The 27,969-nt window shown below is 45.0% G+C and overlaps 2 protein-coding genes across 5 annotated transcripts in view; one reads left to right on the plus strand and one right to left on the minus strand.

Moving 5' to 3' along the window:
• LOC142245504 (uncharacterized) overlaps positions 1-15,880 on the plus strand; it is a 41,724-nt gene extending 25,844 nt beyond the window's left edge. For both annotated transcript variants that reach the window (XM_075318255.1, XM_075318254.1), the window contains exons 11-15: positions 4,484-4,632; positions 10,607-10,720; positions 10,809-10,991; positions 12,157-12,250; positions 14,017-15,880. In XM_075318255.1, coding sequence (XP_075174370.1) covers positions 4,484-4,632; positions 10,607-10,720; positions 10,809-10,991; positions 12,157-12,250; positions 14,017-14,080 — 604 coding nt within the window. In that variant the 3' untranslated portion in view covers positions 14,081-15,880. The remainder of the gene's footprint in view (positions 1-4,483; positions 4,633-10,606; positions 10,721-10,808; positions 10,992-12,156; positions 12,251-14,016) is intronic.
• LOC142245505 (uncharacterized) lies at positions 24-27,947 on the minus strand. Of its 3 annotated transcripts, XM_075318257.1 has the most exons (6): positions 27,781-27,947; positions 25,652-26,150; positions 25,368-25,549; positions 25,046-25,153; positions 23,050-23,406; positions 24-447 (listed from the first exon to the last, which is right to left on the minus strand). In XM_075318257.1, the coding sequence occupies exons 2-5, from the start codon at positions 26,100-26,102 to the stop codon at positions 23,098-23,100; spliced, it is 1,050 nt and encodes a 349-aa protein (XP_075174372.1). In that variant the 5' UTR covers positions 26,103-26,150; positions 27,781-27,947; the 3' UTR covers positions 24-447; positions 23,050-23,097. The 3 variants fall into 3 exon arrangements, with proteins under 3 accessions (XP_075174372.1, XP_075174373.1, XP_075174371.1); XM_075318258.1 differs by lacking the exon at positions 24-447 and having other exon boundaries at positions 20,588-23,406; positions 27,835-27,947; XM_075318256.1 differs by lacking the exon at positions 24-447 and having other exon boundaries at positions 20,588-23,406.
• Positions 27,948-27,969: the final 22 nt, after the last annotated feature.

A 27,969-nucleotide genomic window follows, 5' to 3' on the forward strand; every position in this document is an offset into this window, starting at 1 on the left:
GGTAGTAAAGTAAATGATCACTTTATTTCATTTATGGGATTTCTCTCCTGCAGCTTTACCTAGGTCTTCTTCTGATGTCCATCTGTTCACTACTTTTGATGTAATTTTCAATATTCTTCTTGATGTATTTCCTTACGTTTTTCGCGGTGTTTTGCTTGGAGCTACACTTGGTGTTCTTGACGTCCTCCAGTCTTTCTTCTCCTTCTTTTTCGTTCTCCGGTGACAATTTTATACTTTCTCCCGTTAATTTGTTCGTGACTAAAAGTGAGCTAGAGCGGATAAAGATGTTATTCTCGTCCTCCGGTCTATCAAAGTAGCCTGCCTCGATGTCTTCAACAGCAAAACGTCTTTTATTCTTCTTTCGGAAGTATAGATAATAGCCGATGCCTGCTGCAACCCATGTCACTGCTACTGCAGAACTAGTCAGAGCTAAAATCGTATGGTAACCTGCAGAAATAAACGCACATTTTATTTACTGGGTGTAAATTTACAGATCCCCAAGAATATATGTCCATAATAATAAAGCTTTACACGAGCAAAGAGTAGTAAACCCAGTATAATAATATAGCCCCCCCCCAGGAGCTGTATCGAATCTCAGAAACTCCCCCCATGAACAGAAAACAGGAGAAACACCTCAGCGTGGAGACAATGTCAAAATCCAGATCTAAAATGTAATCAAATGTTGAAAAGCCAAAGGTCTAAAGAGGCGCTGTGGTCTTGTTGAAATCTATAGCTTCTCATACAGCCAGATCAGATCTCATACTTTGCACTGACGAGGGGCAATCACCCCGAAACACCATGTCTGCAAATTAAGGTTCTGATCTGGCATAAATCCTAAGTCATATGAAAAGGCTTGTTAAAAAGCCACTTTTTAGTCCCTAAAGCGGGCTTTACACGCTACGATATATCTAACGAGATGTCGGCGGGGTCACGTCGTAAGTGACGCACATCCGGGATCGTTAGTGATATCGTAGCGTATGACAGCTATGAACGAGCAGAAATACTCACCGTCTCGTTCATCGTTGACACGTCGCTCATTTTCTAAAAATCGCACGTCCTGTTGTTCATCGTACCCGAGGCAGCACACATCGCTCCGTGTGACACCCCGGGAACGATAAACTGCAGCTTACCTACGTCCCGCCGGCAATGCGGAAGGAAGGAGGTGGGCGGGATGTTACGTCCCGCTCATCTCCGCTCCTCCGCTTCTATTGGCTGGCCGCTGTGTGACGTTGCTGTGACGCCGAACGTCCCTCCCCCTTCAGGAAGAGGATGTTTGCCTCCCACAGCGAGGTCGTTTGGAAGGTAAGTAGGTGTGACGGGGGGTTACGACATTGTGCGACATGGGCAAGAAATTGCCCGTGCCGCACAAACGATGGGTGCGGGTGCGATCGCAAAGGCGATCGCATATGAAATTGCTACGTGTAAAGCAGCCTTTAGACCTCACTATAGCTTCTCATACAGCCAGATCAGATCTCATACTTTGGACTGACGAGCGGAAATCACCCCGAAACACTGTCTGCAAATTGAGGTTCTGATCTGGCATAAATCCTAAGTCATATGAAAAGGCTTGTTAAAAAGCCACTTTTTAGTCCCTTAGACTTCACTATAGCTTCTCATACAGCCAGATCAGATCTCATACTTTGGACTGACGAGGGGAAATCACCCCGATACACTGTCTGCATATTGAGGTTCTGATCTGGCATAAATCATAAGTCATATGAAAAGGCTTGTTAAAGGGCCACTTTTGATCCCCTTAGACCTCACTATAGCTTCTCATACAGCAAGATCAGATCTCATACTTTGCACTGATGAGTGGCAATCACCCCGAAACAACGTGTCTGCAAATTAAGGTTCTGATCTGGAATAAATCCTAAGTCATATGAAAAGGCTTGTTAAAAGGCCACTTTTTAGTCCCTTAGACCTCACTATAACTTCTCATACAGCCAGATCAGATCTCATACTTTGGACTGACGAGGGGAAATCACCCCGATACACTGTCTGCATATTGAGGTTCTGATCTGGCATAAATCATAAGTCATATGAAAAGGCTGGTTAATGGGCCACTTTTGATCCCCTTAGACCTCACTATAGCTTCTCATACAGCAAGATCAGATCTCATACTTTGCACTGATGAGTGGCAATCACCCCGAAACAACGTGTCTCCAAACTGAGGTTCTGATCTGGCATAAATCCTAAGTCGTATCAAAAGGCTCATTAAAGGGTCACTTTTGACCCCCTTAGACCTCACTATAGCTTCTCATACAGCCAGATCAGATCTCATACTTTGCACTGACGAGGGGCAATCACCCTGTAACACCATGTCTGCAAATTGATGTTCTGATCTGGCATAAATCCTAAGTCATATGAAGAGGTTCGTTAAAGAGACACTTTTGACTTTTAGGATTGCTACTTCCAATAGGTGGCACTAGAGTTTGTCTCCTTCGTCCCTGAAGAGACAATTTGAGGTTTTGTTGAAAGAACACTAAAGCGCAAAATAGAGTCTTATATGGTGAAAACTAAATAAAAAAAGAAAAAGGTAAGCTAAAGTTTTCAAGTTGTGTGACACATAACAAGACATAAGCTTAAAAATGGATGCATGAGAGAACAGGACAATGCAGAAGACATGTCCACGCCGCGCTGCTGCTGAAGACTTTCGAACCACAGTACTATCTGGCTCTTTTCCTTAAGAAGAAGCTTGTAATGGCTTTGAAATGCCTTGAATAAAAACCACTTATCTGCGCTGCTGTGTCCTGCTGGATCTTCCCTTGGAAAGTCTTCAGCAGCAGCACGGAGTGAACACGTCTTCTGTCCTTTTTTGCATTGGTCTTCTTGGCCTGAGTACCCAGAGTTGCTCCCAATCCCCCATTTGCCATTTTTTTACCATACAAACCTGACATGTTTTTTGCCGTCTTCAAAAACCTGCAGACACTTTGTTGATCATCTCACTGAGATGGAATCTATTGTGGTTGCGACATCATTGTCTAATGGTGTCTTCATTGTGACATAGTAATTCTATAATCAGTATGAAGTAACAAAGCCCCCCATCCCCCGACTGTCTTGTGTGGGGGGTCCCTGTTGGTGCATACATTATACATGACGTATTAGCTGATTTTGTATTTGCAATGCACAAATGTTACAATGCATTATAATGGAAAAAAAAGCCTATAGAATAAAAGAATATATATATATATTATATATATATATATATATATATATATATATATATATATATATATATATATATCCAAAGGAGAAAGAAAGTCTCACTCCAGATGATCACCATATCACTCCGTCTTTATTGCAGGGGAAACATGAGGGTACAAGCGGTGGGGAGGGTGAGACAAGCCATACAACGCCGGACGACGGCGTGCCGTTTCGCTAGAACTTAGCTTCCACGGGTTCAGTGCACTGGACACTGGACCCGTGGAAGCTAAGGCTACTTTCACACATCCGGTTTGAGCTCTGCGGCTCAATCCGGCTGTGAAAACTATGCAACGGATGCGGCGAAAACACCGCATCCTTTGCATAAGTTTCTACATGCGGCCCGTCCGTTTTTTTACGGTTGCGGCATGCTACTGAGCATGCGCAGTGGAATAAACCGCATGCGGCGAGCGGATGCGTTTTTTTCCGCATCGCGCCGCATCCGGCCTCCATAGGTATGCATTGAAAAATGCGCCGCAGCGGCCGGATGCGGCGCGATGCGGTGTTTTTTGCCGGAGTAAAAACCGTTGCAGGGAACGTTCGATCCGGCCGCAGCATCGGCTAAATCTGCCGCATGCGGCAAAAACCGGACCGAACGCAAGCCCCTGCGGCACAATACGGCACTAATGTAAGTCTATGCAAAAAAAAACCGCAACCGGCGTTACAAAAGCCGGTTGCGGTTTTTCTGCAGAACGCCGTATTGTGCCGCAGAGCAAAAATCCGGATGTGTGAAAGTAGCCTAAGTTCTAGCGAAACGGCACGCCGTCGTCCGGCGTTGTATGGCTTGTCTCACCCTCCCCACGGCTTGTACCCTCATGTTTCCCCTGCAATAAAGACGGAGTGATATGGTGATCATCTGGAGTGCGACTTTCTTTCTCCTTTGGATTTATCTTGGTCTTCACTGCAAGTCTGCACCATGATCCCCTCCATGGCTCAGCAGGGCTCAAGTAGCTGAACGTGTAGTAACACGCGGAGTAGGTGGTGCACCGGGACTCTTACCTCTTTTATATATATATATATATATATATATATATATATATATATATATATATATATATATATATATATATATATATATATATATATATATATATAAAAAAATAAAATAAATATATTTATATTTAATATATATATTTAAAAAAAGTAATAAATGATAATTAAATTGAAGGTTTACATGATTATTGCTCCGCTCATCTGCAACACGTGTAATTATTGCTCTTTTCACATTGTATGATATTACTATTTTGTATCTTTTTTTTTTTATGTTTTTGTCTCACTCCAGATTGGTGTCCGTGAGTCTCTGCCCTCGGCCGGGTGGATCCTCTACCCTAATTCTGCCTGTCCAACAGCCGAGCCCAGGCTCCAAAAATATCTGCCCTTCCGCAGTCACCGCGATACAGATTGACCTTTGTATAAAGGGCTCCGACATTGGTAATTTAGGCAATTTAGGACAGTTTTTACCTTGGTAATTTAGGACAGTATTTTTACATTGGCTGCCATGTGCTGTCTATAGAGATCATTTTGTTTATTGACCCGGATTAGTAAGATGCTGCTGAAAGGAATTCATGCTATGTCCCTCATAAATTGCAGTGAACGGTTAACTATGCACTTAAAGGGATTTTCCACTTTCAGAAAAAATGAGAAAAGAGGGTAAATGTGATAAAATATCAAAAGACGCAATACCTACCTGTCCTGCAAAAATCCCTCCTCCGCTTTCCTTATAGCACCAGTGTTTCAATCCTTGAGTTTGTTTCCCTCTTGATGTCCTTTGGACCATTTCCCAAAATCTACCAGTTCCTCCCCACACAATAAGAAAGGGATACTACGGCAGCTCTTTCCAAAAGTCCCATAGCGTAATTATTTTATGATGCTGTACCTTCCCACAGTGACAATTTTGATTATGCTGATTTACACCTCCATTCCCCGGTGTATAATGTCTGCTCCCCGCCCCCCCAAAGTATATAATCTCCGCTCCCCGTCCACCGCTGTATAACCTCCGCTCACCGATGTATAATCTCCGCTCCTCGCTCCTAAGTGTACAACCTCCGTCCCCCCCGCATGCTGATTTATAATCTCCAGCCCCCCCCATCATGTCGTCACCCTTTGCTATCATGTGAGAGATCGGCTGGTGGTGCAGAGCTCACTGATACCAGTGCGTCCTGTAATAGGATGCATTGGTGTAACAAGTCCGTTCATGACATTTCTTCCTCCTACATCTTCCCACATCACCTTTTGAGTGATATTATTGAGAAGTGGAAGCAATCGAAGTAACTCAGCCACAAAGTGGAGACCCCAAAATGTTACAGAGCGGGGGGCCGAGTGCTGAGGAGCAGAGGGTAGAAAAGTTACCAACGCTCTGCTCACTCCATAACTGCAGAGTCCAGACCTCCTCTGGTAACATCAGCACAAACACTGGGCCCGCCGGGAGCTTCATCGCCGAGCAGCAGCTGTACATCACCAAGCACAATGCTGAGCCGTACATCACCAAGCACAATGCGGAGCCGTACATTACCAAGCACAATGCCGAGCCATACCTCACCAAGCACAATGCCGAGCTGTATATCACCAAGCACAATGCTGAGCCGTACATCACCAAGCACAATGCCGAGCCGTACATCACCAAGCACAATGCCGAACTATACATCACCAAGCACATTCCGAGCTGTACATCATCAAGCACAATGCCGAGCCGTACATCACCAAGCACAATGCCGAGCCGTACATCACCAAGCACAATGCCGAGCCGTACATCACCAAGCACAATGCCGAGCCGTACATCACCAAGCACAATGCCGAGCCGTACATCACCAAGCACAATGCCGAACTATACATCACCAAGCACATTCCGAGCTGTACATCATCAAGCACAATGCCGAGCCGTACATCACCAAGCACAATGCCGAGCCGTACATCACCAAGCACAATGCCGAGCCGTACATCACCAAGCACAATGCCGAGCCGTACATCACCAAGCACAATGCCGAGCCGTACATCACCAAGCACAATGCCGAACTATACATCACCAAGCACATTCCGAGCTGTACATCATCAAGCACAATGCCGAGCCGTACATCACCAAGCACAATGCCGAGCCGTACATCACCAAGCACAATGCCGAGCCGTACATCACCAAGCACAATGCCGAGCCGTACATCACCAAGCACAATGCCGAACTATACATCACCAAGCACATTCCGAGCTGTACATCATCAAGCACAATGCCGAGCCGTACATCACCAAGCACAATGCCGAGCCGTACATCACCAAGCACAATGCCGAGCCGTACATCACCAAGCACAATGCCGAGCCGTACATCACCAAGCACAATGCTGAGCCGTACATCACCAAGCACAATGCCGAACTATACATCACCAAGCACATTCCGAGCTGTACATCATCAAGCACAATGCCGAGCCGTACATCACCAAGCACAATGCCGAGCCGTACATCACCAAGCACAATGCCGAGCCGTACATCACCAAGCACAATGCCGAGCCGTACATCACCAAGCACAATGCCGAGCCGTACATCACCAAGCACAATGCCGAACTATACATCACCAAGCACATTCCGAGCTGTACATCATCAAGCACAATGCCGAGCCGTACATCACCAAGCACAATGCCGAGCCGTACATCACCAAGCACAATGCCGAGCCGTACATCACCAAGCACAATGCCGAGCCGTACATCACCAAGCACAATGCCTAGCCGTACATCACCAAGCACAATGCCGAGCCGTACATCACCAAGCACAATGCCGAGCCGTACATCACCAAGCACAATGCCGAGCCGTACATCACCAAGCACAATGCCGATAGAGTAGTGTAAAACCACCACCACTGCACTCTGGAGCAGACACGTTCTGTGCAGGGACGGATCACACTTCTCTATCTGCATCTGATAGACGAGTCTGGGTTTGGTGAGTCCAGGATGATGTTACCCCCTAACTGCATTGTGCCCACTGTACAGTTTGGTGGAGAAAGAATAATGCTATTGGGCTGTTATCAGAGGTCGTCCTCGGCCCCTTACCTTACAGTTTGGGGAAGGCTCTTTTCTGTTCCCTATGATTGTGTCCAGTGCACAAGGTCCATAAAGACATCACTGGGGAAGTTTGGGGTGGAAGAACCGGACCGGCCGCACAAAGCCCCAACCTCAACACCATCCACACCAGTAACTGAGACTGTGAGCTCAGCCTTCCCCAACATCAGTGTCTGTGGGAATTTTGGGCTCTTCATCCAGAAGAGCATTTGTGAGGTCAGACACCTGCAAAATCTTGTAGAAATCCTTCATATAAGAGCCGGACCTGTTATATCTGCAGAGGGGCCAACTCCATATTAATAGCTATGGATGTAGGATGGGAGGTCAGAACTCCTATACACTCCCTGACAGAAGTTCTGTCGCTTATCCATGTTATATAAATAAAAGCTTATAACCTGACTTTAAATTCATCCATTGGTTTTGTAAATTACTCTTTTGAAAGCTGAAACCCTTCCAAATTTGGTTTAGGTTATGAAAATAAAGTTGCTGCAAAGCTGAAATATTGATCATTTAATGAACACAGAAAGGTCAGATTCTGGCAAGAAAAAAGTTTTGTCGCCCACAGAAAGTAATGTGAAATTCAAACAAATAATTAACTTCTAATACAAAGATATGTTGCAAAACATTGGTGAATGAAGTTGTGGTGCTATTAGAGCCATATTTAATATTTTGTGTGACTTCCATGAGCCTGAAGGACTGCATCCATGTGGTTCAACAATGATTCATACAATTTATTGATGAAGTCATCAGGAATAGCAAAGAATGCAGTCTTACATGCCTCCCAGAGTTCATCTAGATTCTTTGGTTTTGTCTTCCAAGCTTCCTCTTTCATCCTACCCCAAACATGCTCAATGATGTTCATGTCTGGTGACTGGGCTGGCCAGTCCTTGAGCACCTTGATCTTCTTTGCCAGGAGGAACTTTGTTGTAGAGATGGATGTATGAGATGGAGCACCATCCTGCTGCGGAATTTGACCCCTTTTATGATTGGGAACGTAAGAGGTAGCTAATACTTCTTGATATTTTAGGCTATTGATATTGCCTTTCACCTTGCAAATGTTTTGCACACCCCCATACTGAATGTAACCCCAGACCATGATCTTTCCACCACCAAACTTAACTGTTTTCTGGGAGTATTTTGGATCCATACAGGCTCCAGTAGGTCTCCTGCAGTATTTGCAGCAGCTGTGGTGTAATTTAACTGAAGATTCATCAGAGAAATCCACCTTCTGCCACTTTTCCAGTGTCCATCTGTTTAGCAGGCTGTGGGACTTGGCAAATGCCACACTGCTTTTTATTTGCCTTTTGTTTACTGCTGGCTTCTGGGCACTGATTCGACCATGGAGGCCATTTCAAGACAGAATCCTACAAACTGTTCTAGTTGACACAGGGACTTGAGGTGACCAGGCCTGTTGGAGCTCTGCTGCAGTGGAAGAGGGGCTGGCTTTGGATTTTCTAGCCAACAAACGTTCCTCCTGAGCAGTTGTCTTGTAGGGTCTACCTGGGCTTGTCAAAAACATCTCCAGTCTCTTCAAAATTTTGTTTAACCCCTTCACGACCTTGGACGGATCTATCCGTCCAGGATCGTGTCCCGTTAAGCCCCGCCCCCTGCCGCGGGCAGGCGGCGGCGGTCGGCACACATATCAGCTGTTTTCAACAGCTGACATGTGTGCCTGCTAGCCGCGGGTGGAATCGCTTCCACCCGCGGCCATTAACCCCTTAAATCTTGCTGCCAAAGTTTGGCAGCAAGATTTAAATGCGCGCGGCCATGTTTTTTACTTACCGCCGCCCCCACCGGAAGTCACGTGTGTTATCACGTGACTATCGGTGGTTGCCATCGTAGCACAGGGTCATGTGATGATGCCTGCTGCTATGATGTTTCAGTTTCGTTTTCCCTCGGCCGAGACCAGAGGGAAAACCAAAGTGACTGAATCTGCTGTTTACAGCTGTATTGCTGTGATCAGCAGATAGATAATAGCGATCGGATTGCTGATCGCTATAGCCCCCTAGGGGGACTAGTAAAATAAAAAAAAAAAGTAAAAAAAGTTTTAAAAAAAAAAAACCTAAAAGTTCAAATCACCCCCCTTTCCCCCCATTGAAAATTAAAGGGTTAAAAAATAAATAAATATACACATATTTGGTATCGCCGCGTTCAGAAATGCCCGATCTATCAAAATATAAAATCAATCAATCTGATTGGTAAACGGCGTAGTGGCAAAAAAATTCCAAACGCCAAAATTACGTTTTTTGTTCGCCGCAAGTTTTACGCAAAATGCAATAACAAGCGATCAAAACGTAGCATCTGCGCAAAAATGGTACCATTATAAACGTCAGCTCGAGACGCAAAAAATAAGCCATCACTGAGCCATAGATCCCAAAAAAATAAGAACGCTACGTGTTTCGGAAAATGGCGCAAAACGTGCGCCACTTTTATTGGACAAACTTCTGAATTTTTTTTAACCCCTTAGATACAAGTAAACCTATACATGTTTGGTGTCTACAAACTCTCACCGACCTGAGGCATCACATAGATACATCAGTTTATTATATAGTGAACTCAGTGAATAAAACATCCCAAAAACTATTGTGCGATCACACTTTTTTTGCAGTTTTTCCACACTTGGAATTCTTTTGCTGTTTTCCAGTACAATATATGGTAAAACCTATGGTTTCATTTAAAAGTACAACTCGTCCCGCAAAAAACAAGCCCTCATATGGCAAGATTGACGGAATAATAAAAAAGTTACGGCTCTCGGAAGAAAAGGAGCAAAAAACAAAAACGCAAAAACGGAAAGTGCCCGGGGGCTGAAGGGGTTAATTCTTTGTACTTGACGCTGGACACATTAATGGTGCCAGCCACCTCTGCAGTGGATCTGGTCTTCAGCCTCTTGATAATCAAGGCTTTGGTCGCAGGGTGGATTTTTGGCATCTTGTCAGAGGTCAAGTTGCAGGTGAAGGTCTGGGGTGCTGGGTTTCTTTTTATACACACCCACTAAGTAACCGATCATTTAGTGAGCACAGGTGAGGATGTAAACTAGGATTGGCTGCATTATATGACATGGCGACACAACTTTTGTCTTGCCAAAATCTGAGCTTTCTGTGTTCATTAAATGATCAATATTTCAGCTTTGCAGCAACTTTATTTTCATAACCTAAACCAAATTTGGGAGGGTTTCAGCTTTCAAAAGAGTAATTTATAAAACCAATGGATGAATTTAAAGTCAGGTTATAAACTTTTATTTACATAACATGGATAAGCGACAGAACTTCTGTCAGGGAGTGTAGGTGTATTATGGTTATGTCCCAAAACTTCAATCCATGTAATGTATCATATCTGTACAAATGATTTCTATCCTCTCTTTACAGATTGCTCTGAATGGCAGACAGGAAATCAAGGTGCCCTGGAAGAACTGAAGATCACTCTCAGCCAATCCTTGCAGAATCACTGCTCATGTTCAGCCCCACCGTCCTATATACAAGGTCATCGGACTAAAAATGTCCTTTTATTTAAATAACAAAAAAACTAAAATGCATCTTTTTTTGTGCTGAATCTTCTCTCTGCTTTTAGACGTGACCGTTACATGTAGTCAGGAGAAGCTGTCCATCTCTGGCAATGTCTTGACCATGGACAGTGACCGGCATCTAATAGAAAAATGGACCACAGACCTACTCAACCATGGAGACTTCTTCACCTTGCAGGGCACCTCCATCGGCTCCATGATTTGGTGTCAAATGATAGTGAGGAGACAAGGTAAACCCATACTTGCCAAATTTTACAGACTGCTTTCTGAGAGAATACCAGACCCCTTTTCACAGACCATTCTTGGTTCTTGCCCCCTTAATGTGTGTTTGGACTCCAGGAGGTTTTTCAGTGGTGGAACTTGAAGCTTGTGGGCTCTAATGCAAAAGACCCCCTACTCCCATTGGCCTGTTCATATGGGCGAAAGGAACATTTTGAGACCACTCAAGCTCCAGGAACCTTTGCACCCTCGATAGTAACACCCCTTACATTTGTGCTGCCCCCAGGAAACTTGCCAACATTTCCCAGGAGGTTTCCATTTTTTTTTAATCTTCAGCCTATTAGACAACCTTGTCTAATAGGCTGAAGATTAAAAAAAATATGGAAACCATGGAAATGGCAGCTCTACAGATGATAGCTGGCAATTCTATTGTGTTAAGAGTTCATCTGGTGCTCCGTCCCTCCTGTACTGTGCAGAATACGATATATATCAGATTTCTGCACTGTTCCTTTAAATCATACATGTTGCTCAATATATTCTGAGAGCCACGAAAATCCTGCACCTCGCCTCATAGTTCTTTTCCATTTTGACCTTTAACTTGCAGTGTCATCTTTTGCTTGGCATGATCCTTCAGTCGCTCACTTTCCCTGATACTGCTACTACAGGAAGGAGCCAGATGAAGACATCCAATCCCTAGATATTTATAGGGCATGGCGGAGGAGTACGCAGCGCAAGTGATGGATGATATCATGAGTATATCCATCCCATCATCTGATATACTGACAATTTTCATTCTTTTTGCACTTTAATTCTTTCCTCCTCTTCTGCCAGGAGACGTAACGTTTTTATTAACACCTTCACAGCCGCTGTACATGCATGTCGGAAGCAGGCTCACATTGAACCTTTGCACACGCTCATTAGATGCCTCATTACAAAAGCTAAAAGGTCACAGACTTAGTTCGTTGCTGTTTATGTACATGTGTTGTTTCCTGAAACAACAGGAAGAAGAAATGTAAAAAAAGTTCTACCGTCCAGTTTCCAAAATGCAAGATTTCTTATTTTTAATTAAGATTGTGGTATAAAACTAAAACAAAAAAAACCTTACATTTCTGCTTTGTCCGTAAACCCCAAATGTTTTGTCCTGATGTAGAATAACCTTAGTATTTGTGTTTTCAGGATCCTTTAAATCGTGGCAAATCTCCCTCCTGGTGCTGCTGTTACTGCTCATGATATGCGGAGTCATTGGATTTATAATCTATCTGCGGAAAAGGTAAAGAGGTGCCCGAAATCCTAATGGTTTACCCCAGTCCAGGTCATACAATGAAAAGCAAAAAATAAATAAATAAATTAAAAATTATGCATATCCAAACAGTGTAGGTAGAAAACACACATAGCGGGTGATATAGAAAATTGGAAGTGTCTTCAATATTTAAGTAAATATATTTCAAATGGTGCTATTGCGATGAATTTATCAACAGATGTCAGTAACAACCCATCCAATCCACACAGGCAAAGAAACCAAACCATAAATGTCCATAAATTTAGTTATGTGTACTAATAAGAAATGGCTGTGTTCCAATACTTTTTTCCTTAAGAGATGCATAAAGCCATGGAAAGTCACGACGCCAGCTAAAATCTATCAGTAATTAGAAAGCAATCCTGCCACTTAGTGAAAAATAATATCAGCTGGTTCAAGCTATAAAAAGATCTCATTACCAAGGAGCCACACAAGAAACATCTCATGATGGGTAAAACCAGTGAGCTGTCTCAAGACCTTTGCAACCTTATTGTTGTAAAACATACTGATGGCATTGGTTACAGAAGAATTTCTAAACTAATGAAGGTTACAGTGAGCACTGTTGGGGCCATAGTCTGGAAGTAGGAAAAACATAATTGCACCAGAAAACGGCCACGACCAGGTGCTCCCCAAAAGATTTCAGACAGAGGAGTGAAAAGAATTGTCAGAAGAGTTGTCCAAGAGCCAAGGAGCTACAGAAAGATCTGGAATCAGCGGACACAATTGTTTGAAAGAAAACAATAACTAATGCTCTCACCCTCCAGTGCCTGTATGCACGCTCCTGTATGCACGCTCAGCACGCAAGGCTCCACTGCTGAACAAAAAGCAAATTCAAGAGAGTTTTAAAATTTGCACAACAACATTTAGACAAGCCTGTGAAATACTTGGAGAATATAGTCTGGTCAGATGTGACCAAAATTGAACTCTGTGGACGCCATAATACACACCATGTTTGGAGGCCAAAAGGCAAATCACCCCAAAAACAGTGAAGTGTGAGGTGGGAACATCATGGTGTGTGGCTGCTTTTCAGTAAACAGCACTGGCAAATAGGATATACTTGAAGGAAGGATGAAGGGAAAAATGTACCGAGACATTCTTGATAAAAATCTGCTGCCATCTACCAGGATGATGAAGATGAAACAAGGGAGGACATTTCAGCAAGAAAATGATCCCAATCACACGGCTAAGGAAACTCAATTAATTTCTGAGAAAGAAAATAAAGCGGCTACAATGGCAGAGCCGATCACCGGATCTGAATCCAATAGAACATGTATGGAAGCAAATTTCAGCGTTCATAGAAGGAGCCGGGACCTTCAGGATGTGAAAAGTGTCTGTGTGGAAGAATGGGCCAAAATCACACCTGAGCAATGCAAGCAACTAATTTCTCCATACAGGAGTTATCTTGAAGCTTCATCACCTACAAAGACTTGTGTATGAAGTATTACATAAATTTCAATAAATGTGTTCAAAACTTTTTCCCTGTGTCATTTCTCATTATTACACATTACTACATTTATAGAAATCTATGGTTTGGTTTCTTTGCCTGTGTGGATTAGATGGGTTGTTACTGACATCTGGTAAGACACTCATGTCAATACCTTTAGAAATATATTGACTTAGAAAATTAGTGACGTGTTCAATACTTATTTCACCCGCTGTATATATTATATGGTGTTTGGCCAACCTAAAAATGATTGTTTTGGAATCTAAAACCTTCATTGACGTTTTCTTTCCACCAGGACCCCTCAGAACTATACAACCATGGAGATGAATCCACACACAGAGTTAACCTCCGACTACTGAGGATCTATTGGAATGAAGGCGGCCTACAGACATTCGAGTCGTCTCGAGATGAGCCGGGCCCAGGATCATTGGCTGAACTGACATTGTGGTTGGTGATGTTGGCACGGTCTCATCTCAAAAACCGTTCCTTCTTCCCTGGAATAACTCTTATATAAGGATGCACAATGATTACAAGGAGGACATGGAGCAGACATGACAAGACCTTGGAAAATAATGGATTATACCTATTCCTAAATCTTATGATGACCAAACTTTGGATGTAGTTAAGATGTCCACACAGAAAAGGAGCTCGGACTTCCCTCCGCCTTCTCAGAGATCTGAAGTTCCCATCTGGTCTTATAAGTAGACTGTCATAGTAAAAATGGCCGTATTTTATGCCGGAGGATAAGAAAAAAAAATCCTGATCATCATGGAGTAAACTTTTGAAGGATATTAAGACCTTCACCTCCAAATCACAGGTCGAAGGACAGAAGTTACTTTAGTTGGGTTGGACGTTTAGAGGTTTTTCAAGTTGAAGGACATGATTTGTTGGGTTGGACGTTGACCGGTTTCTCAAGATGAAGGACGTGATTAGTTTGTATTTTTCCCCCCCCAAGAAAAATAGTTTTTAATATTAAAAAATAAATAAAAATAATAGATGTAGAGGTGTATATAAAAAGAAGAACATGAAGGCTATAAAAGGATAGAAATATGCTGGCCAAAGCCCATATGGATAGAACGGCTGGTACGTTACGACAATGGGATCAGCAGAAAAAAAACATTTGTGGTTCATCTGAAAATATGTAAACTTCTATGGAGGAGACAACTTTCTCTCATTGGGGCCATTGGGGAATATGCACTCACAGGAGGAGAACGAGGTCCCCTCATTTATCCAGAGAGAAGAGCCTTTAAAAAAGGAGCCGCTCTCACTCTGGTGGTCCAACCCATCCATTTACTACATGGCTGGCATGTTATACTACATTTTATATGTCCAAGCTGTTCTCTGGGTGATTTCTGTATACAGCTCCCATGGAAGTCAATGGATAAGGGATGAGCAAGGAGATTTGAATGTCCTTGGCCCGGTATCCAACCTCATGTCCTGCTGACCTTAATTTCAATCAAACTTCTGCTTACAACACGTAAAAAGGTGGAAATTGGGCATGAATACACAATAATGTGAGCAGAGCTGTGCTTGTAATGTGTATTGCGTAAACAGCATTTAATGTATATAGAATTATTTGTGTGTATAGGAAGCAGAGGTGTGTGTAATATGCAGACAATGATGTTCATAGGCTTGGCCATCAGTATACACAATTCCACTGTCTGCATATTACATGTCAGTGACCACATCCTATGCTCCCTGATGACGCTTCGTTTTAGTATCCCAGCATGCACTGGGATTCTCAAAGCGTCATCAGAGAAGTATGGGGAAAAAAAATACAATAGCAGTTCAATAGTGTACTTAGGGAATTGTTAATTCAAGCATGATAGAAATTAGTTTAGATTATGGCACTAGGTAGATATTAAGATTAAAATTTATTTGACTGTCGGACCACCCCTTTAATGCAGTCATTCTGTGCACGCAGAATGGGTAATGTGCTGTAAGAATATTGATTATTTTAAAGGGAACCTTAAAACCAATATATGCTGCCCACTGGCAACATGGATCAGACACTGGCTGAATGATTTCAGCCTTGGATGTTTGACTCTTTGACACTGTCAAGATAGGCAGGTCCCCAGCGACTTCTCCCCACCTGCTGCCAATGACTGACAGGTCTCTTCTTATACATGCATTCAAAGTGTGCAGGAGGGGAGAATCCGCCGGGCACCGACACTCTGACTAAGAGCACAGTGACTATTAAAGTATGTTTTTTCTTGAAACAACGCAGTGTTGCAGAGTCAAACAAGCCTGGCAGCAATCATACAGCCAGTGCTTGGTACACACTGCACATGGATCAGGCACCATGTATCTGCATTCAGGATAGGTCCCCTTTAAAGGGGTTGTCCACCACTTTTACATTGATGGCCTATCCTTAGAATAAGTCATCAATGTCTGATCGGCCAAGGTCAGATACCTCGCACCCCTGCCGATCAGCTGGCCTCGGTCCCAGAGGCGGCAGCAGACAGCTGGAGCTGCTCAGTCTTTTGATAGTGGCTGCAGCCGGGTACTGCCCATCCGCCTTCCATTCTGATCAATAGGAGGTGGCTGTGCAACACCTAGCAGTGGCCGATAAAAGAAGACGGAACAACTCCAGAACTGAGCATTTCTGACTGTCTATTGCCGCCGCTAATCGTTGGGGGTGCGATGCGTCGGACACCGGCGATCAGACATTATTAACCTAGTCTAAAGGCCACTTTACACACAGCGACATCTTTAGCTCCCGCCCCTGTCGGTTGTGTGTTACGGGCAAATCGCTGCCCGTGGCGCACAACATAGTTAGTCCCCGTCACACATACTTACCTGCCCAGCGACGTCGCTGTGGCCGGCGAACCACCTCCTTTCTAAGGGGGAGGTTCGTTCGGCGTCACTAAGCGGCCGCACAATAGAAGCGGAGGGGCGGAGATGAGCGGCCGGAACATTCCGCCCACCTCCTTCCTCCCTCATTGCCGGCAGCCGCAGGTACGATGTTGTTCCTCATTCCTGTGGTGTCACACGTAGCGGTGTGTGCTGCCGCAGGAACGACGAACAACCTGCGTCCTGCAACAGCATTTGAGATTAGAACGACGTGTCAACCATCAACGATATGGTAATTTTGATCGTTCGCAGTCGTTCGTGCGCTTCACACGCAACGACGTCGCTAACGAGGCCGGATGTGCGTCACGAATTCCGTGACCCCAACGACATCTCATTAGCAATGTCGTTGCGTGTAAAGCCCCCTTTAGTATAAGCCATCAATGTAAAAGTAGTGGACAATGCCTTTAAGCCAGTTAAAAATCATTGAACCCTATTGGCATAAGTAAACACTGCCCCTTCTCCGGACAGGACGCCGGAACAGGATGGTTCCGATCGCTTCGCTCATCACAATCAATAAAAAGATGGCAAAGTAAAAAAGTGAAATAAAAACTTTTAATATATTTTTTCACCCCAAACCTCACACAGTGTATATTCCGAGATTTGCAGGTAAAGAGTCATTTATAAAATAATCGCATATTTAATTTACAAAATTAGATTTTTTTTTTCTTTTTTTCAAAAACATCAACATTTTTGCTCTTCCTATGGGGTCTATAAAAGTAAGACCGGAATCTGTGACCTGAATGTAATGACCTAATCAAGGGCTTATAAGAAAGAAGGAGTCGTGCGGAGCGTCTGATAGACACCTACATTGTATGAAGCAGAGATATAAGGCGGGAATCACACCGGCAGATCTATAGAACCCAAGCCAGGAATGGATCCAGCAGGAAGGAGAAGAACACGTCCTTCCTTTCGGCTTCTCATTCCTTTTGGATCTACTCCTGGCTTTGGAGATGTAGACAGAAAAATTGCAACATTCACGGTTTAAAAAAAATTTGAGCAAATTTCCAAATATGTTTCTTTTACTTTTGTGAGGTCTTCCACTCTATTCAAGTCCAAAACCAAATTCAGAATTGGGCCGGTTTTTGGAACTAGGAGTGTTCAGTTATCGCACAATTAAAGGGACGTTTCCATCTTATGAAGTGATGACCATTATGATCAATGCCACTTAAAGGGGCTGGACACTATTCGGACAAACTCTTCTTAATCACTGTATTCCGCCCCCCCCATGTAAAGTAACAGCCTGTACTCTGATGCAGGTGTCCTTCCTGCGATGTTGGGTCTCTCGCGTCGGCGTTATGTCACATGACTCCTGCAACAAATCAGCGGCTGCTTCACTTCTTTGAGACATACTCAGATCTTTAAGAAATCAGAGTGTCACAGCAGGTCTCACTTTTCTGGGGTGTTATTTTCATTTAAGTAACGTCACCGCCAAGTATCTGCAGGGTTCACGAGACGCCCGAGCCCCGGAAGAGCTTACGTCGAAACGGCGCACACACCAGAGGCGAGAATTGCAGTTATTTGATATGGGGGAGATATAGTAGTTGAGAAGGCATTGTCCGAGCAGTGGACAACCCCTTTAATGATCTGTGGGTTCGGACCTCTAGTGGGTGGTGCCAGCTGCTGATACCTGTGCAGCTGGTTGATTCTTAGGTTAGGATCACAGAGACCAGACCATCGTATTCACACATATATAGCATAAAAGCAAAATACCAGCAGCTTCATTCGTGGAAAATGTTAAATTGTTGTTTATGCGAAGGTTAAATTTTCAGTTTCACCCTGAAGTTGACATCTTCAGCGCCTAAAATTTGTTGTTTTTCTTTTTTCAATTCTTCTTTTTTGTTAGTTTGGTATTAACAGTTGTTTATTTTTACAAATTTGTTGTAACATTTGAGTCGAACAAAACCCCCTAAAAAGTCTTTAGTGTTATGTCTCTTAGTAATCACCTCCCACTGATCAGAGATCTAATAGTTGAAATATAATATATACCTATATCTATCTATACACATACACACAGTACAGACCAAAAGTTTGGACACACCTTCTCTGGTCTCTAATCTGAGCTGCTGTTAACCTGCAATTTCTGAGGCTGGTGACTCGAATAAACTTATCCTCTGCAGCAGAGGTAACTTAGTCTTCCTTTCTTGGGGCGGTCCTCATGTGAGCCAATTTCTTTGTAGTGTTTGATGGTTTTTGCCACTGCACTTGGGGACATTTTCAAAGTTTTCCCAATTTTTCAGCCTGACTGCCCCTCATTTCTTAAAGTAATGATGGCCACTCATTTTTCTTTACTTAGAATTTGTATTATGGCAAGAAAAAAACAGCTAACAGTCTATTCAGTAGGACTATCAGCTGTGTATCCACAAGACTTCTGCACAACATAACTGATGGTCCCAACCCCATTTATAAGGCAAGAAATCCCACTTATTAAACCTGACAGGGCACACCTGTGAAGTAAAAACCATTTCCGGTGACTACTTCTTGAAGCTCATCAAGAGAATGCCAAGAGTGTGCAAAGCAGTAATCAAAGCAAAAGGTGGCTACTCTGAAGAACCCAGAATATAAGACATATTTTCAGTTGTTTCACACTTTTTTGTTAAGTATTCCATTCCACATGTGTTAATTCATAGTTTTGATACCTTCAATGTGAATCTACAATTTTCAGAGTTATGAAAATAAAGAAAACTCTTTGAATGAGAAGGTGTGTCCAAACGTTTGGTCTGTAAATATATATATATCTCAAATCTCAGTTATGAAAGCTGCCTCACAGTCAGACTGTTCTAGTTGTCTATAGCAACCAATCAGAGCTCAGCTTTTACTTCCCCCCAGCAGCTTCAATGCTGAAAGCTGCACTCTGGTTGCTATAGGCAACCAGAACGATCTTACTGTGAGGCAATACTCATAAATGAAGCATAAGTTACTTTTGCGCTGGTTGGTGACAGCTGTTGCTATAGTTACAGACTTTAGAGTGAGTTATCTGGTTGCCGCACCTTAGCGACTATATGGGTGCTGCCCCTTTAACAGCAATTGATTTGTTGCCATCGCTTTAATTGTTTAAAACCCTTTGGGCTAAAACAGTGGTTTTGCATTCAACACAAACAGCCATATTCTCCTTTATATCTATAGGTGGGGGCAGATTTTGAGTTTTAATGTTCACATTATTTTTAGTCAGGGGATTATATATATAATTTTTTTTTCTAGAAATAATTCATGACTTTATAGGAATTTCCCTTTAAATGGAATGTTTCGCCAGAGGCAGCCGCCTCACAGCAAGTAGCTGATTTTATTTTTATGTGAGGCAGGGGTTTGATGGGCATTTTTCCTGCAGAATGACTGTCCTTGTTATTAGGAGATCTCCCACAAACGTGTTGATTTTTCCATCACAATAAATCGCACAATTAGCTTTGGAAATGCTATGGTTTTGCAGAAGATTTCATACTTTACATTGCAAAAGGTAAGAATCTGCAGTGTACTTGGTACAATGGAACAAAATGCAAGGCCGAAATCTGACATCTGTGAAGCACAGAGCTCGTACGGATTGGCCATAGTTCTTCTGGGTCACCCTCTGCCGGTTCGTGCAGGGTACCCAGCACATCAGCACCCAGGCAAATGCTGGGCCCCTGAACAGCCAGGAGGGAGGGGGGGGGGCACTCGCTGTTAGCAGGGGCGGCAATGTATTCTGCTGCCCCTGGGGTCGAGTTCTGGGGACTGCAGTGCTCGGGCCGGCAGCAGCACTTTGCTGGCTGTCAGTCCTTTAAATCCACATTTGCATTCACTGCTGAATTCTTTGTGCAGGGGCAGTGAAGTTCATCTGTGGGCGGAGCTATCGTACATTGTGCTCCAGTCCCACAGATAGAGCTGCAGAGCAGTGCCAGCCAACATCCCCCAGCATAGTGTATGCCCTCTAGAGCTGTAAGGCCCCCCCCGACCTGAGCAATATGGGCCCCCGTGGGCTGTATGGGCTCCCCACCCCCCACCCCGAGGTGTATGTGCCCCACCACCCCTGTCCAGAGCTGTATGTGCACCCCCCTTTAGCTGTATGTGCTCCCAGAGCTCTATTCCGCCCTCCCCAGTATTGTGTATGCCCCCCAGCTGTATGCCACCCCAGTAATGTGTATGCCCTATGTTAATGTTTATGCCCACCCAGTAAGTTGTATGCCCCTTAGTAATGTCTATGCCTCAGCCCCTCCTGTGATGTATATACTTTTGGCCCCAGCTTCCCCTGTGATGTAAAGTTGAAACCAGAAGTTTACATCCACTATCTAAAAAGACCCGTCTGCAGATTTTTCTCACTCTCTGACTTGTAATCAGAATAAACCTTTCCCGTTTAAGTTAATTAGGATCCAAAATTATTTTTTATTTGCCAAATTAATGTGAGAGAGAATATTCTAAGGCATTTTTATGACTTTCTGCAAAATCAAAAGTTTTCATTCACTATGAGTACTATGCCTTTAAACAACATGGGACCTCCCATATGGTGATGGTCATGTCTTTGAAAGCTTCTGATAGGTATATTGGTAACATCTGAGTTAGAGACACACACTGCTTCTTTGTGTAGCATCAAGGGAAAGTCAAGAGAAATCAGCCAAGATCTCAAGAAGAGAATTGTAGAGTTGCACAAGTCTGGATCATCCTTGAGTGCAATTTCCAGATACCTGAAGGTGCCTCGTTCATCTGTACAAAGAATTATACTGAAGTACAAACAAGATGGGAATGTCCAGCCATCATACTGCTCAGGAAGGAGATGGGTTCTGTGTACCAGAGATGAACGGGCTATGGTCAGACATGTGCATATCAATCTAAGAACAAAAGTAAAAGACCTTGTGAAGATGCTGGCGAAAGCTGGTAAGATTGTGTCATTATCCAAAGTGAAACGAATACTGTATCAACATGGGCCTAGAGACTACTCTGCAGAAAGTAATATAAATGCCTTAAAACATTCTCTCTCTCATTATTCTGGCATTTGACAAATAGAAAATGGGAAAGGTTTATTCTCATTTCATGTCAGATAGTGAGAAAAACCTGCAGATGTGTCTTTATAGAGAGCGGTAGGGAAAAACCTGCAGATGTGTCTTTATAGAGAGCGGAGGGAAACATGTTTATATACTGTAGCCCCCAGCCCCTCATGTGATTTATATACTATAGGCCCCCAGCCCCTCCTGTGATGTATATACTGTAGCCCGTGGGGCCCCTCCTGTGATGTATATACTGTAGCCCTTCGGCCCCTCCTGTGATGTATATACTGTAGCCCCCCGGCCCCTCCTGTGATGTATATACTGTAGCCCTTCGGCCCCTCCTGTGATGTATATACTGTAGCCCTTCGGCCCCTCCTGTGATGTATATACTGTAGCCCTTCGGCCCCTCCTGTGATGTATATACTGTAGGCCCCCGGCCCCTCCTGTGATGTATATACTGTAGGACCCCGGCCCCTCCTGTGATGTATATACTGTAGGATCCCGGCCCCTCCTGTGATGTATATACTGTAGGACCCCGGCCCCTCCTGTGATGTATATACTGTAGGATCCCGGCCCCTCCTGTGATGTATATACTGTAGCCCTCCGGCCCCTCATGTGATGTATATACTGTAGCCCTCCGGCCCCTCATGTGATGTATATACTGTAGCCCTCCGGCCCCTCATGTGATGTATATAGTGTAGCCCTCCGGCCCCTCATGTGATGTATATAGTGTAGCCCCCCCAGCCCCTCCTGTGCTGTATATACTGTAGCCCCCAGCCCCTCCTGTGCTGTATACACAGTAGTGTCAGTGTGCACGGCCATCACGCTGCACAGCCCCTTGCACGGGAGCATCTGGATGGAGACAAGCGGGGAGGTGAGGCTGCTGTCAGCTTCCCCATTTTAAAAATATCTGTAATGTGTCATTGTGTGCTTGTGTATATCTATGTATGTCCGTGTATACGACTGTATATATTTATATGTATTTTTCTGAATTTATCTTCAAGTCTACTGTATATATGTACAGTATGTATGCCTGTATACATATGTGTATGCATGTGCGCCACTGAGACTCTTTCACCCGGGGGCCATGAAAACCTAGAGCCGGGCCCGTGCATAGCGGTTTATACTCTGACCAGGTTTTGCAGCCATCTGAATGAGGCTTTATACACAGACAGCCTGACAGACCAGAAGCGACTCACATTCTCTCTACACCCAGTTTACAGCAGGAGTGCCCCTTTACACGGTCTATATGCCCTCTGTGAGATAATTTTATATAAAGAGTCATTAATTCTTTAAAAAATTACTCAAACTATTATACGGCAGAGCAGATCTACACTGGTTTGATGGGAATAAAGGCAAATTTATATGGACCCCCTACACCTCTAATATTCAAAATCATGTACAATGCCTTTGTGTAGTGTGCCAGTACGGATCTCCTCCAGTATATGAGGTATACTATCCCCTGGTTTATTTCTCAGTGTCCCCTTAAAGGGTTATACTCCTTCTTGGACATTTTTAAATACCATAAATATGGAGGTCTTCTCTCCGCCATGATGTATGTCACTGCTCCTTCAAAAAAGTTCCATCTTAAAATGTCCAAAATCTGGCAGATGAGCATCAGCCTCTTGGCTATTACTCATGGGCACGCAGGATTGAGACATCTTTGCCCCCAGCTGCTGGATCTGTGACAGCACCTCCTGGTGGTTGCACTGCCGCTGCCTCATCTGATCCTGTTCCCACCGATTCTGCCTCTCTATAAGAGTCTGCATGACTTGCGTCAGCCGGTGAAGCTCCCCTCTAATCGAGTCCAATTGCTCCACATTGGTTTCTGGCCTTGCCGGAGGAAATGACGGTGCCGTCTGTGTGCTCGCGTCTTTTAACTAAGGGGCAAAAAATGGAGGAGAGAATTAATATGGATACAAGTGATCGGCAGAGAGGAGGTAGACTATAATCTTAAGCTGTTCATCATCTCAAGCACAAAGCTGCTGCAGAGAACTGGAAGGTGAAGGATCATCAGGCAAAAATAATCATTAACAAGCAAGAAGACTTGGATGTCAATGAAAACCCATGAGCGTGGCATTAATACCCTCTGTACACAATGGAAGTCTACCGCCAGATTCCCCCGGGCTCGGGGCCGCCAGACTCCCCCGGGCTCGGGGCCGCCAGACTCCCCACCAGAATCCTTGGCTGACATTATTAATCTCCTAATACACTATACATGGTTATATGAACTCCACTAACCCACCAGGACTCTTACTAAACCTATTAGGCAATAGTATACAGTGTGTCCACCCATATCCTGTCCTCCGCCATTAACTTGAGAACGGCGGCAGCTATGGGCATAGAAGTGGTGTCTAGGTATAGTAAAGTAGCCATGCGCTACGCAATGAAACCACCTATAGCGCCACCTGGTGGAAAACAACGGAGTTAGCATTTTTATCTCGAAAACGGAACGAGATAGAGAAAAAAAGTGAATTACAAAGTTGCAGGGCATCATCAATTCAATAGGAATCGACACCTTGCATACAGAAATGCTATGATTAGAACGTGTAAAACTCACAAGGCTGCGGACGTGAAGCGATACCTCATGGAGACCTTCCTACAAGTCATTGGGTATGGAGGCTGTGTGGAGTGGCCTCCACGCTCACCTGACCTGACCCCATTGGACTTCTTTCTGTGAGGTCACATCAAACAGCAGGTGAATGCGACCCCTCCACCAACATTGCAGGACCTACGACGATGTATCACAGATGCTTGTGCAAACGTGTCACCTACCATATTGCACAACGTGCAGCAAGATACAGTATGCTGTGCAGAGTCCAGATGTGCATTGCAGCTGACGGGGGACACTTTGAGCATCAAAGTTAAATGAGCGCCATATGCGTGACCAGCATTCAATGTTTTTGGGGTCATGGGTTTCATATCATAGCACTTCTGTATGCAAGGTGTCGATTTGTATTGAATTGATGATGCCCTACAATTTTTTAATTCACTTTTTTCCTCTATCTTGTTCAGTTTTTCGAGATAAAAATGCTAACACTGTTGTTTTCCACCAGGTGGCGCTATAGGTGGTTTCATTGCGTAGCGCATAATAATAATAATAATTTTATTCATTTATATAGCGCTATTAATTCCACAGCGCTTTAAATACATTGGGGCTCACAATCTAGAGTCCCTATCTATATGTCTTTGGAGTGTGGGAGGAAACCGGAGTAACCGGAGGAAACCCACGCAAACACGGGGAGAACATACAAACTCCTTGCAGATGGTGTCCTTAGTGGGATTTGAACCCAGGACCCCAGCGCTGCAACACTGCAGTGCTAACCACTGAGCCACCGTGCCGCCCGCATGGCTACTTTACTATACCTAGACACCACTTCTATGCCTATACCTGCCCCGTTCTCAAATTAATACCAGTGGACAGGATATGGGTGGACACACTGTATATTAAGTCTAATTGTTAACCATGGCCCTTTGGATTATATAGCCGATTCCCCATTTATACCCAGTCAGTCATACCCGAGTACTTGCTTCACATGTCTGCATCACAGCATGCTGCTGGCTTGTTTGAGGAATTGGATATTGTCCTCCTAGATTCAATGGCTGACTTCCATTTTGAAATATTACCTAGTAACAATTAAGAAAAAGCATGTCACTTTCCCAAAGCAATAGACATTGGGGTTATCCAGGATGCACTTACTGATGACCTCTGGAAACATCTGCACCCCACTAATCTCCAGATATTTGCTGATCGGTGGGGGATGCCAAGTATCTACAGAGGTCATCGATATGCAAGCACAGGACGGGCTGACCTGGTTTGCAGTAGGATTCCTCACATTACCTTCTTCTGTAGCGTGATTGCTTTGTCTACCAATTTCTTTGTGACCAGCAGCGCTGGGTTCCTGGGGGCGAGGAGGGGGGTCCTTGCTCTTCCATTGATGGGATTATGACATGCCTGATATGTAGGGCTGGGGCGAGGCACACTTAGCATGGGATGCTGGGCAGGACGAACAGCACAAGGTCCTTACAAACCAAATGGAAAAAGGTTGGTTAGTATTTTAATATGTAAATGTCTGGATTCCGTCATGAATCAGGAGCATTTCTATATAAAATGAGAACACTCACGCGTTTCCTGCACTCTCTGTCCCTGTGACACAGCCGGAGGCACGGTCCTCGGAGCACTGCTTGGTGGCTCCAGGGATGGATTTCCCTGAGAAAGAGACGTCACACTCACAATTTTAATTCTTCCCTCGGCGTCATCTTGCGGTTTCACATCTCTTGGGGTTTCCTGTGCTTTGGATACCTGAGGACCCCTCTCCTTTTTCTGGCCACCACCATCTTGCAGAAGCCTCCACAGCTGGGCTTGTTCCCAAGGTTGTTCCTTTGCAGGGCTGCTTTGGGGGGCACCGCCGGACTTCTCAGGTTCAATATTCTTACGTTTCAAGAAGAGGTAGATTGCTTGTGGAGTCACCTTTATATTGTCCAACTCAAGGACCTTTTTGATTTTCCGAAAGCTTAGACCGGCTTTCCTCAACACCACAATCCTGTGTTTTGCCTGATCATCCAGACGGCCCATCGTGTCAGCGGCCTAGACCCTCACAAGATCAACGGAAAAGAACGAGTCCTGAAAGAAACAGAAGGATCTGGTTACAGAAGTAACGAAAGTCCAATAGTATGATTACGCAATACAAAAACCTGTCCTCCTAATACACAGCCGTCAGGACCAGGCCCCGTCCTCCTCCTAATACACAGCCGTCAGCCCCGTCCCCTCCTAATACACAGATATCAGGAGCCGTCAGCCCCGTCCCCCTCCCGATACACCGATATCGGGACCCGGCCCAGTCCCCCTCCCGATACACCGATATCGGGACCCGGCCCAGTCCCCCTCCTGATACACAGATATCGGGACCCAGCCCAGTCCCCCTCCTGATACACAGATATCGGGACCCGGCCCAGTCCCCCTCCTGATACACAGATATCAGGACCCGGCCCAGTCCCCCTCCTAATACACCGATATCAGGACCCGGCCCAGTCCCCCTCCTAATACACCGATATCAGGACCCGGCCCAGTCCCCCTCCTAATACACCGATATCAGGACCCGGCCCAGTCCCCCTACTAATACACAGATATGAGGACACGGCCCCGTCCCCCTCCTAATACACAGATATGAGGACACGGCCCCGTCCTCCTCCTAATACACAGAGATCAGGACACGGCCCCGTCCCCCTCCTAATACACAGAGATCAGGACCCGGCCCAGTCCCCCTCCTAATACACAGCTATCAGGACCCGGCCCAGTCCCCCTCCTAATACACCGATATCAGGACCCGGCCCAGTCCCCCTCCTAATACACAGATATGAGGACACGGCCCTGTTCTCCTCCTAATACACAGAGATCAGGACCCGGCCCAGTCCCCCTCCTAATACACAGATATCAGAACCCGGCCCAGTCCCCCTCCTAATACACAGATATCAGGGCACGCCCCGTCCTCCTCCTAATACACAGATATCAGGACACGGCCCCGTCCTCCTCCTAATACAGAGATATCAGGACACGGCCCTGTTCTCCTCCTAATACACAGATATCAGGACACGGCCCTGTCCTCCTCCTAATACACAGATATCAGGACCCGGCCCAGTCCCCCTCCTAATACACAGACATCAGGACACGGCCCTGTTCTCCTCCTAATACACAGATATCAGGACACGGCCTCGTCCTCCTCCTAATACACAGATATCAGGACACGGCCCCGTCCCCCTCCTAATACACAGATATGAGGACACGGCCCTGTTCTCCTCCTAATACACAGAGATCAGGACCCGGCCCAGTCCCCCTCCTAATACACAGATATCAGAACCCGGCCCAGTCCCCCTCCTAATACACAGATATCAGGGCACGCCCCGTCCTCCTCCTAATACACAGATATCAGGACACGGCCCCGTCCTCCTCCTAATACAGAGATATCAGGACACGGCCCTGTTCTCCTCCTAATACACAGATATCAGGACACGGCCCTGTCCTCCTCCTAATACACAGATATCAGGACCCGGCCCAGTCCCCCTCCTAATACACAGACATCAGGACACGGCCCTGTTCTCCTCCTAATACACAGATATCAGGACACGGCCTCGTCCTCCTCCTAATACACAGACATCAGGACACGGCCCCGTCCTCCTCCTAATACACAGATATCAGAACCCGGCCCAGTCCCCCTCCTAATACACAGATATCAGGGCACGCCCCGTCCTCCTACCTGGTGTTATGCTGAGCCCTGTAGTCCCCGTGCCGCACACTGCTCGGTTCTCACCTCCGCTCTCCCAGTCTCCGGGGCTGTAGCCATGTCACTGCCTTTGTTTATGTTGGGGGGGTGAACGTGAAGGCTCCTGTGATGTCACGTGATTTGCTAGGAAGGGGCGGAGCTTACCCTCGTGCCTCTTTCTGG

This window comes from Anomaloglossus baeobatrachus, chromosome 7, assembly GCF_048569485.1.
Source record: "Anomaloglossus baeobatrachus isolate aAnoBae1 chromosome 7, aAnoBae1.hap1, whole genome shotgun sequence".
In the NCBI taxonomy this organism is placed as follows: domain Eukaryota; kingdom Metazoa; phylum Chordata; class Amphibia; order Anura; family Aromobatidae; genus Anomaloglossus; species Anomaloglossus baeobatrachus.

Bases quoted from the DNA above. Each gene is read 5' to 3' on its own strand.
- LOC142245505 (XM_075318257.1), bottom strand. From the start codon at position 26,102: ATGGGCCGTCTGGATGATCAGGCAAAACACAGGATTGTGGTGTTGAGG. The intron at 25,154-25,367 runs GTAATGTGAGGA...AATTGTTACTAG, and splicing joins CAATCACGCTACAGAAGAAG to GTAATATTTCAAAATGGAAG. The intron at 23,407-25,045 runs GTATGACTGACT...TTTGCCCCTTAG, and splicing joins CATGTGAAGCAAGTACTCGG to TTAAAAGACGCGAGCACACA.